Raw genomic sequence first — 12,592 nt, forward strand, 5'->3', positions numbered from 1 at the left:
CTCACACACACACACACACACACACACACACACACACGCTGCCCATGATGTCAAGGCCCATTCTGTACTGCATCCCCCACTAAAGATGCCAGCTGCCTCCAGATCAGGGCAGGTCCAGTTTTTATGATAAAACCAAAAGGTTACTGTAGAGGGTTTTCATTTTGGGGTTTGGTTGTTGTTGTTTTTTTAAGTGTATTTTATGATGAGAATATATCATCCCTAAAACTTTTAGTATTAAAATGATCCTTCTTTCATGCATTGATGGTAATAAGAGCAACCATACTTCTGGAGGAAACTCTTGGTCTATAAAATCTAAACATCTGGGAAACATTGTCCTTCGTTTAATACATCTCCTTAATGGCAATTCAGGACCTTTAATTTCTTCTACATAATTTTCCACAACATACTATACTGAACAACTCTGTTATAAGGCAAGGCTAACAGACCACAAAAGCCTTTCAATCTACATATGGTTTCCAGGTTTGCATGTTTTCATGTCTTCATGTAGGCAAGCCCTCGTCACAGTAGTTTCTAACCATATCCCTCTCTCCTGGTACCCTTTCCTGCCCATCAAAACCTATGTCAAGAAAATTCCAGCTCACAAAGATCTCATGTGCTACAGAGTACAACTTACTTCTTAGGGTGTGCTTGGCTATAACATTTACATAAGTACATCACCTTTCTTACATGATGCCACTAGGTAAATCCAAACCACTAACTTTCAGGTTAGTAGTTGAGATCAAACCATTTATGCCACCCAAGGACCTCAATTCTGCCAAGCACCCTGTAAACAACGACTGCAGCTGTCGAGGATGCTAACACGTGCCTGCCTAGATCCTGACAAGGGCCAGAGGGCAGCTAACCAATTGTTTACATCGCTATAACAGGACTCCACTAGCCCCAGAACTGCGCCTCACTATCGAGAGTCAACTTCCCACTTCTGTGGTTGTTTTGTTTTTTCAAAACACAAAACAAAATCAGCTCTTTCTAAGTTCATGAGAAGGTCAGGGTCAAGTAAATGTTTAGAAAATAATGATGGCAACATATGTACAAATATGCTTTATACAACTGATGTATGGATTGTTACAAGAGCTGTAAGTGCCCCCAATAAAATGATCCTTTATTTTACTTAAAAATAAGAACTTTACAGCCTTCAAAAATAAACCCAATCCTTTTTCCACATGATATCATTTCCAAACTCTGAAACTAATCAAATCAAATCCTTTTTCTTCTTCCAACAAACCTCATCTCAGCAAATGGCATCACTATTCACTTATCACTTAGGCCAAAAATGATAATCAACTTTGACTCCCTCTCTTCTCTCATGCCTAATCATTAGCAAATCATGGTGACACTACCTTCAAAGCAGGGCATGAATCTGATCATTTCCCACCCCTTCTATTACTACCATTACTAATGCTGCCAGACTCTCCCATCTTATCTCCATTCTCACCGTCTTATGACCCATTTTCCACAGAGCAGCCAAAGTCCCTCCATCTCTGAGCCCACTATCACTCGTAATCCCTTCACACTTTTTTATTTTTCTTCATGGAATTTTTCACTACATGATATTAGTGCTATGTATGGGAGTTTGCATGTGTGCCATTCATGCACATAAGGGGGCTTTAAAAAGTTTGTAGAAAAATGGAATTGGAGGATAATGGAATTGTTTAAGCCCCATTGTATATGTGTTCCTCATTACAGAAAATAAATTTCATTAGGCCAAGAATTTTCTTTCTATAACTTCATGTATTCTATATCTAATCACATATGTGCATGTATAAATATAAAAGTGGCTATTTGGTCAGCTTGGTTTAATAAAGACTTGAATAAGTAATGATAATCCCTGGTCTTCTCAAGTACCATGTCACCAAGGCTTTTCACACCACCCCTAAAAGGCACGATTTCAATCCCTTCACCATTCTGATCATTCTGCTTTACACACACCCCAACAAGGTAACTAATCTTTTTCCTTTTTTCAAAAGTGATGCTGAATACTGACTAGTAGTTGAATCTTAAAATTTATATCTTTCTAGGGGGAAAAATGTTTTAATATTTACTATCATCTGAGAGTTTGCATGCCAACTTCAACTATGTAATCATTTTGATACAATGCAACACTATGGTAGAAAAATATTTTCGGAAAAAAGAACTTTAAGGGAAAAAATAGAAATCCCTTCATTAATTCTTAAACTAGACAAAGAAAAACCATCCAGATGAGGGAAGGTCATCAGCATGCGGCCATAATGGTATCAAAAAGATTCACAGCTCATGTTGCCAATTATTGTTACTGTTATTAGGTGCCAACAAGTGAGTTCTGCCTCACAGTGACCAACTGTGGACAACAGAAAGAAACACTGCCAAGCCTGTGCCATCTTCACACTTGCTCTTAAGAGTGGGCCATTCTTGCAGCCACTGTGTCAGTCCATCTTAGACGGCCTTCCTCTTTTTCACTGCCCCTCTAATTTACCAAGCATGACATCCTTTCCGGGGACTAAGCTTTCTTGATCACATGTCCAAAGAAGTCTCACCATCTTTGATTCTAAGGAGCATTCTGCCTGTACTTCTTCCAAGGCAGATTTGTGTGTTCCTTTGAAGTCCATGGTACTTTCAACATTCTTCACCAGCACCGTAATTCAAATGCATGGATTCTTCTGTGGTCTTCAATATTCAATGTTCAACTTACACATGCATGTGAGATGACTGAAAATACCATAGCTTTGGTCAGGCACACTTTAGCCCTCAAAGCGGCATCCTTGCTTTGCAAAACTTTAAAGAGATCTTGTGCGGCAGATTTACCCAATTCAATGCATTATTTGATTTCTTAATGGCTGCTTCCATGAGCATTTAATGTGAATGCAAGTAATATGAAATCTGACAACTTTAATCTGAAAATAAAACTTTCTTTCACAAATCTACAGTGTAGCTTTAAGTCACCAATGATTTAGAAAATATTTTCAATTTAGTTTACCTGTTTTTTAATGTTATCGATAATGTCCCCTCTAGTTAACTTGATTAAAACTGGCTTCTTTAGGACACAGAATAAGGCATACTTTTATACACACACACACACACAAATCATTTGATTGGGGGCTCTTACAGGTCATATAACAATCCATACATCCATTGTGTCAAGCATATTTGTACTTATGTTGCCATCCTCATTTTCAAAACATATTCCTTCTACTTGAGCTCTTGGTATCAGCTCCTCTTTTTCCCCCTCCCACCCCTACCCTCTCACCCTCGTGACCCTTGATAAATTATAATTATTTTCATATCTTATATTGATCATTGTGATTGTTTCCCCCTTTCTCCCCGCCACCTTCCCCCTACCCTCAGGGTATTGCTACTCCCATTATTTTTCTGAGGGGTTTATCTGTCCTGGATTCCATGTGTCGTGCCGAGAGCTTTTATCTATACCAGTGTACATGCTCCGGCCTAGCCAGATTTGTAAGGTAGAACTGGGACATGATAGTGCGGGGGAGGAAGCATTAAAAAACTAGAGGAAAGTTGTAGCTTTCATCAGTACTATACTGCACCCTGGCTCATCTCTTCCTTGTGACCCTTCTGTAAGGAGATGTCTAATTGTCTACAGATGGGTTTTGAGTCTCCACTCCTCACTCCCCCTCATTCACAATGATATGATTGTTTGTTTTGGTTCTTCTGATGCCTGATACCTGATCCTGTTGACACCTCGTGATCACAGGCTGGTGTGCTTCTTCCATGTGAGCTTTGTTGCTTCCTTGCTAGATGGTCGCTTGTTATAAGGCATACTTATACTGCAGTATAAAGTAATTGTTGTGAAATATCTTCCATAGACTAAAATGGCTGCACAAATATAATTTTATGAATACATGAGACATTATTGCTCAGGGTAATCTCTGGGGGGCAGAGTAAGGTCAGGTCTGATTAAGAAAGAGACTTGCCTTCAACATAAAGTCTTCTCAATCCTGTCTGATCCTTTTTTATTACAATAATAATTAATGACTCTAAAATAATACATCTTAGGATTAAAACAACTAATTTCAAAATTCTCCTACGCTGAACATTTAGATTGCATTCACTTTTCGCAATCCCTGGAATTAGCATTTTTATTCCTAGATTTTTTTGCAAGGTCTTTCTGAATGTTTCCTTAGAGAAAAATTCTGATGACTGGAATGTAACTAATGTCTGTACCTCTATTTCACTTATTATTTCTAATATAACTCCTATGTTATCCATCATGATCACTGGTGATCTCTGGCTGCAAATATGAACTCTCCCTCCCTGAGGCTAGCTTTGAGACAGCAATTGCCTATAAAGAATTGCATCTGCGGGAAGACTGGAAACACTGCAAATGTGCCTGCAGTCCTGATGGCTTAGTGGTTAGTGCACTGGAGGTTAAAACTGATGAGAGGTATGAACCCACCAGTCCCTCCACAGAAGAAAGATGAAGCAGTCTGTCCCCGTAAAGATTACCTCAGACATTCAAAGGGACAGTTTCATGTTGTACCACCCAAGCCTTTCCTATATGGCCTCTATACCCCCGTTTCTTCTCCTCACTTATTAGTTTTCTCCTGGGCCACTTCACTAAATATAGTCTTCATTAAAGGCGGTGTGAAAGGCAGAAAAATCCATCCCAAAGAAGTCTGTCCATGTCGTATTCCTCAAAGCCTGAGAATATGGCAGGAGAAAGTTTGCAAATGTGGTTCAATCAAGGGTGTTGAACTGGAGAGATTATCCTGGATTGTTTAGGTGTGCTCACTCTATTCACATGGGTCCTTAAAGGCAAAGATATTCCCTGAATTCAGAGTCAGAAGAAATGATGATGGGAACATGGTCCGAGTGATGTAATGCTATTGGCTTTGAAGATGTAAGGCAGGCCCATGAGCCAGGCAACGTGGGCAGCTTCTAGACGCTGGAACTGGCAAGAGAACAGAATCTCCTCCTCCAAGAAGGGACACAGTCCTATTAATAACTTGATTTTCACCCCTAAAGGACTTCAAACCTCAGAATTGAGAGATAATAAATTTGTGTTGTTTTGAAGTTTATGTTAACCTATTACAGCAGCAAGATAAAACAAATCTAGGCACACAGATAATGAAAAGAACTAGAACTCAGCCTGTGGCTCTAGTGTTTCCCAAGACACAAAGATGAAATTACTGAATGAAATAAGAGATACATACTGCAGAGTAGAAAGGCCACTTACACCTACCTTGTCTTTCATCTGTCTTTCTATTTAATCCCTTACTAGGTTGGGTGACAGAGTTTGCAAATCTAATTGGTAGCACCTGGGATATTCAGAGCACTACGTTTTTTGAAAGGTCAACTTCTAGTCTCTCAATCTTCTAACTCATTCAACACCTGCAACTGAGAAGATGAATCCAGTGGGGCCCACTGTCAGGCAGCCCTTTCTCTTTCCCTATTGATGGAATGCAGCTTCTGTAATTTAGGTAGGGTAAAGGTGGATAAGAGACCGAGTTCTACGGAAAGCCAGCAATGAAGAAAATCATGTGGGTGCTTACTCATCTACTGACAAAGTAGAAGCATGTTTCCTATCCAGTAGCACTTTCTTCAGCATAGCTCCCTCAGAGACTGATTGTGGAGAAGAGGACTAAGCAGCAAAATAAAAGAAACAAAACAAGTATTCCTTTATCTCCAACTATGATACCATTGTAAATACCCACAAAACTTGGCGCCTAACTGATAATGTCATTGTGGTTAGTGGCCATCATATTAGTTCCAAATAATAGTGACCTTATGTATAATAAAATGGGAAAAAAAAAACTGTAAGAATTGGTGCCAATCTTATAGGCTAATGTCTTAGTTACCTAGTACAGCGAAAATACCACAAGTGGATGGTTTTAATAAACGGAAGTTTATTTGCACACAGTTTAGAAGACCAGAAGTCCAAATCCAAGGTGCTGGCTCTAGGGGCAGGCTTTTGCTCTCTGCACACTCTGGAAGAAAATCCTTCTCTTCAATGTCTATTTCCTAGTTCCGTAGAGATCTACATGTGTCTTGGCACCTATCTTACTCCATCATCAATCCTGCCTCATTAACATCACAAGTACAATCCATTCCCAAGCAGGATTATGAACCCAGACACAAAAGTGGGGAATTACAACACACATTTTGGGGAGACACAGTTCAATCCATGGTAATCGCTTTTTGGCCCCCAAAATTAATGTCTTTCCCGCATGCAAAACACATTCACCCCATCACATTATCCCCAAAAGGCTTACATCAACCTTAAGCATAAAATCTCATCTTCTAAATCACCTAAATCAAAAAGGATGAATCATCAAGTGTATTGAATACAGGGGGGAAATTCCTGTTCATCTGAAAATCTATGAAACCTAAATTACAAATTACCTATTTTCAAAGTATAATGGTGGAAAAAGCACAATGTAACAACCATTCTCATTACAAACGGGAGAAATAAGAGATAGTGGGGACCAAGCCAAGTCCAAAATCCAGCAAAAAATTTACATCTGCGCTCAAAGCTTAAAAATAACCCTCTGTTCTCTGAGGTCATCCAGATCAGGGGTGGAGAACATTGGGCCTAAGAAATCATCAGTATCAGCTTACGTCATGTGGCAGTTCCGACCATCACAAGGAAGCAGGAAGCAGAAACAAAGGAAAAAGCACCTTCCTCCGGGCAGCAGAGAAAGTTTTCCTCTAGATCTAATACCATAAACTCAGACTTCCAGACCGTCAACTATGAGAAAAAGCATTTCTGCTTACTAAATGTGGCATTTCTACTTATAGCAGTATTAGGTAACTGAAATAGCTACGTCAGTAAATTATTACTATCTAACTAATGAAGTTCATATGAAACTACCACAGCATATACAATAAGATAAATATGAGACTTAATTATTTTCAAAGCATTCATCATGTAAACTTACCTCTCTTAATTCTCCAATTCTCCGAAGTGCTTTATCCTGACTCTGACTTAATATACCCTGAGTTACAAAGAAAAAACTGGTTCAAACAACTGTATAATAATATAGTACTGGCAAAATACTCAAACAAAAATTATTATTTTAAAGTATTACATCTGAGGAATTATTATATCCCGAGAAAGGATTGTATATATTGCAGATGTGACTATGTTGAAAAATAGTCAAAAATGAAGCCACAGTGTCATAGAGTCATTTTGTATACTGACTGTGGTCACAGTTACACATATTTATATATTTATATGAGTCCCTGCGTAGTACAAATGGTTAACGTGCTTTTCTGGTAATCAAAAAGTTAGAAGTTTGAGTCCATCCAGAGGTGCTTCAGAAGAAAGATCTAGCTACCCGGACAATTGGCCATCCCCCCACAGAAGGGTTACCAGGAAGGGGCAATTCAACCAGGGTGTAGTATAGCATGGACGAAACACACCATCGTTCCTCCAGTTCTTCAATGCTTCCCCCCCCCACTACCAAGGCCTAGTTCTACCTTACACATCCGGGTAGACCGGAGTACACATGAGGGTACAGATAAGAACTCTCGACACATGGAATTCAGGGCAGACAAAGCTCTCAGGAACAGTAGTGGGAGTAGCGATATCATGAGGGTAGGGGGATGGTGGGGACAGCGGGGGAAGGTGGGGAGGACGGGCAGAGGGAGAAAGGGGGAACCTAGCACAAGGTTGAATATATAGCTCACACACACACCTCAAGCAGGACGAATAACAGAAATGTGGATGAAGGGAGACAACGGACAGCCTAGGACATGAAATAACAACAATATATAATGGATCAAGGATTCATGAAGGACGGAGGGGGAGGGTAAAGAGGAGCTGATACCAAGGGCTCAAATAGAAAGAAAATGTTTTGGAAATGTTGATGGCAACATATGTACACAGTGCTTAAAACCAATGAATGATGGACAGTCACAAGATTTTTAAGAGCGCCCCAATAAAATGATTAATTAAAAAAAATCAGTTAATGAGTAACCCTCTGGATACCAGTTCTACTCTAACACACACAGAGCCACCATAAATTGGCACTGACTACATCTGACGGCAACCAGTCAACTGGTCAATAATCATAAAACCACTGCCACCGAGTTGATTCTGACTCATAGCAACTCTCCAAGGATCCTGCTTCACCGGGTTTTGGAAATAATAAATCTTTTTAAGTGCAGTCAGCTCATCTTTCTCCCTCAGAAAAGCTAGTAGGTTTCAACCTCCAGCCTTGTGGTTAAGCAGGCTGATGATTAACCCACTGGGCCACCAGGTTCCTTACTGGTCAATAAATAAATTTAAAACAAAAGTGTTTTCCCTAAAGCCATAAATGTAGGGTTTTGTTGTAGGCTTTCCAATACAGGTTTTTAATTAGAAAAGACACACAGCTGAGAGCTAGGAAAAACACACTGCAGTGGGTAAAAGCATGTGCTCTGAAACTGAGCAGCCATGAAATGAATCCTGACTTGCCTCCCTTCCTTTCACAGACCGTGTGAGTCACTCTTCTCAGCTTCCTTACCTAGACAAAGTGAGGACAGTACTATCAGCTACCTTACAAAAGAGCTGTAAAGACTAACCACATCAAAATACCTGCCATACAATAAGAAATCAATAAATGTTAGCTAATACAAACAGCACTGGTAAATTGTGTTGGCAAAACTTACATTTAAAATTCATTGAAGCTATTAAGATGTTTATTTAAAAATAAGGTTTTCAAGTATGCACACAGAGGCATATATACATGTATAGAAATGGATGTTGGGATAGAAAGGGGGAACCAATCACAATGATCTACATATAACCTTCTCCCTGGGGGGCAGACAACAGAAAAGTAGATGAAGGGAGACATCGGACAGTGTAAGACAGGAAAAAAATAATAATTTATAAATTATAAATTATTTGTAAATAATAATTTATAAATAATAATTTATACATTATTAAGGGTTCATGAGTGGGTGGGGAGAGGGGAAAAATGAGGAGCTGATACCAAGGGCTCAAGTAGAAAGAAAATGTTTTAAGAATGATGATGGCTTTTTAAAAAACCGAAAGAAAAAAAAAAGAATGACAGTGGCAACAAATGTACAAATGTGCTTGACACAATGGATGGATGTATGGATTGCGATGAGAGTTGTATAAACCCCCAATAAAATGATTTTAAAAAATAGAAAAGTAAGAAATGGATGTTAATCTCTTGCATTTTATTTCCAACATCCTTAGAGTTTGATGGGAGAAAGAAGAGGCTTTCTACTCTCATAAACCCACAGGGCAGTTCTGCCCTGTCCTGTAAGGGCCCCTATGAGTCAGAAAAGATTCATTGCCATTGAGTTTTGGAATTAGAAAGTTTGCCACAATGAAAGCACAGTTCTCTATCGCCTCTTAGTGGCAGTATTACATAAGTACATGTAGAAATGAACGCCACAGACAATTCACAGAAACACACCAGACCTATAAAATTTACCCTCTGAGAATGAAGTCACGGAATATAAACAAGACACTAGGCTGACTCAGACTTACCTCATATGTATAAGAAAAATATTGTCTATCTAAAATTTTTTGTAATATAATTTTCATATTTGTTATAGAAAAATTAAAAGTTAATCAGTAATAAATAACTGTTGTTACCACAGTGAATTGATTCCAGGCTAAAACCAGAAAATAATATGTTGCACTTAACAGATTTATATTTATAGAAGATCAATCATTTAACAATAATGAGAAATAACGTATATGGAAAATTAACTAATTTTATCAGTTTTTGGTTAAAATGTTGAAGTGTTTTAAATAAATATTCCTTTTAAAACACCCTCTATTTTAAAAAATAATAAAACTATACTTCACAAATAACACATCAAACTGATAGCACACTTTGAACCAGAGTAGGTATTGCCACTTAGCTCTTAGCACTATAGAGGCCTGGTGGGAAACGTCTGGCCACTGGGTCACACAGTGGGACTAAGACAGGTCATCCCGAAAAACATAATGGCATCCTCTCCCCACACACTTAACCAAGAGCTTTACAAGCAGTAATCTTAGGAAACAATTATTTTTACAAGAGAGGATGCTTGGGTTTAGACTTAATGTAATTCCAAGAAATAGAGATTTTTGCAGGTATTTATGAAGTAAAAGGGAAAACTTAGAAGGCTGAGTGTCCCTTCACTACTGAAAGAAAGAAGAGAGCTACAGACTGGGACATTCAGGAACACGTGAAAGAGATAAGCATGCTTTAAATCCAAGCCTGCTAGACACTGCAGGAGGAAACCCATCACTAACTGAGGTACAATCCTCAGACTTCCTCACTTCCTTTTGGTTTTTTGTTAGTTTGTTTTTTAAATCATTTTATTGGAGGCTCATACAACTCTTATTACAATCCATACATACATACATACATTGTGTCAAGCATATTTGTACATTTGTTTCCATCATCATTCTCAAATCATTCGCTTTCTATATGAGCCTTTGGAATCAGCTCATTTTCCCCCTCCCTCCCTACTTCCCTCTCCCTCATGAACCCTTGATAATTTATAAATTATTATTATTATTGTCATATCTCTCACACTGTCCGACGTCTCGCTTCACCCACTTTTCTGTTGTCCATCCCCCAGGGAGGAGGTTATATGTAAATCCTTGTAATCAGTTCCCCCACCTTCCCTCCACCCTCCCGGTATCACCACTCTCAGCACTGGTCCTGAAGGGATCATCTGTCTGGATTCCCTGTGTTTCCTGTTCCTATTTGTAGCAATGTACATCCTCTGGTCTAGCCAGATTTGTAAGGTAAAAATTGGGATCATGATAGTGGGGGGAGGAAGCATTTAAGAAGTAGAGGAAAGTTGTATGTTCTTCCTCACTTCATCAAAACCCCCAGTCATGGTGAAGTGAGGTTAAATGATCATATTTAGATGCATGACATTTTAATATTAAAATTTATTATTCTACGATTATTGAATGAATCACTATCACAGCCAATGAATCACTTACTTGTAGCTTTTTCTTCTCTCTATGAAGAGTTTGATAAGCTGTAACAAGCTAAAATAAAGAAAAAGTCACCAATAACTTTAGTCATTCCAAAACAAATGCAGTTAATAGTTCTAAACTTTCTAAAACATCTCTTACTGAAAATGCAAAAATAAATCAGAAGTGTTCTTTCATAGATAATTCAACCAAATTAGATGATGCACATATCATTGAAACTATGTAACACAGAAGAATGCATTTCTAAAAGCAAAATGTAATTTAACTATACATAAAAATGCTAACTGACTTCACTTTCCATGCACAGCTCTTTAAATCTCAGTAGCCCAATTCATAAGTGAGAATTACAGTCAATCTGCCTAAAGACAAGAGCCTACTCAAGCTTCTGCCACAGACCACAAACCAGCAATAGGCAGCAGCACCTGGAAGCTTCTTTTAAAAAGTAACTCATGAGTCCCACCCAAAATTTACTGAAACAGAATTAGCAGGAGGGATCAGCGGTAAGACATGGTGTTTTAACAAGTTCTCCAAGTGGTTTTTTGCATTGAGATTTAACAGACCATGTGTTTGATCTCTAAAAATTTCTTCTCACTATAACACAGTCATCAGCTCAATTCTGATTTACAGTGACCCCATATAATGTTTACACGACTGTAAATCTTTACCGGAGGAGACAGCATTCTCCCTCTAAGGAACTAGTAGGTCTGAGTCGCTGACCTTGGGGTCAGTAACCCAACATCTAACCCACAGCAGCAGCAGGGCTCCTTTTCACGGGTTATAGGACCTGTGAAAATCTCTAAAGTTGCAAACTCATAATCAGGTTAAAACTGGTTATTCAGAACCTAAAGAAATGTTTAATCATTTGACATAAACATTCTGGCACAACTTGATAAAATTATATATTAACAAATCCTTGTAAACCTATAAATGAATCAACTCAGTAGCAGTGAGTTAAGTTTAGAAGTACTAGAGTTTTCTGAAAGGCTCCCTGGTGGCACAGTGGGTCAAGCAGCTCAACTGTATATGTGGATTATGTCCCAATAAAAATGTTTTTAAAAAAAGAAAGAAGGAATGAATGTAAAGAAATAAGTAAATAAAGTATACAGTTTGAGGAAAGAAAAAATGGAACCTGTTCCCATCCAATTAATTCCATTTTATCACTATCTTGTAGGACAAAGTAGAACGACCCCATGAGTTTCCAAGGCTGTAACCTTTCTTACAAAATGATACCGCACATCTTTCTCCCAAGAAGCAGTTGGTGGGTTTGAACTGCTAGGCTTTTGGTTAGCAACCAAAAGCACTGTTCTATTCAGGCTCCTTTTCAAAAGAGAAGCTGTCCCCTACGCTTTTTCTTGGATGGTTGCTGTGTGCCCCTAAGGATTTTCACTAATATCTTCAGTTAAAAGGCAGACAGCAATGGAAGGTGAGTTCAGCAATAGAGACAATAACACTAAAAACAAATTTTTAAGACCAGGGCTGCTTTTCCTTATTACCTTATGGACAGCCAAGAAAATAATACTGAAAAGAGGAGAGTAAGTGAGTGAGTGAGTGAGTGAGTGAGTGAGTGAGTGAGTGAGTGAGTGAGTGAGTGAGTGAGTTGAGTGAGTTGAGTGAGTGTGTGTGTGTGTGGCGCTTGGGTAAGATATCAATCAAATGATAACCACAATACTTAGAGCAAACTTC

General features: G+C 38.6%; 1 protein-coding gene across 6 annotated transcripts in view; it reads right to left on the reverse strand.

The window, feature by feature from the left end:
• GOLGA4 (golgin A4) overlaps positions 1-12,592 on the reverse strand; it is a 136,023-nt gene that overhangs the window by 77,561 nt on the left and 45,870 nt on the right. For all 6 annotated transcript variants that reach the window (XM_045297510.1, XM_045297509.1, XM_045297507.1 and 3 more), the window contains 2 exons: positions 10,916-10,963; positions 6,891-6,947 (listed from right to left, as the gene is read on the reverse strand). In XM_045297510.1, coding sequence (XP_045153445.1) covers positions 6,891-6,947; positions 10,916-10,963 — 105 coding nt within the window. The remainder of the gene's footprint in view (positions 1-6,890; positions 6,948-10,915; positions 10,964-12,592) is intronic.

This window comes from Echinops telfairi, unplaced genomic scaffold (genome assembly GCF_000313985.2).
Source record: "Echinops telfairi isolate 266 unplaced genomic scaffold, ASM31398v2 ScPeMD7_7420;HRSCAF=8458, whole genome shotgun sequence".
Lineage (NCBI taxonomy): Eukaryota > Metazoa > Chordata > Mammalia > Afrosoricida > Tenrecidae > Echinops > Echinops telfairi.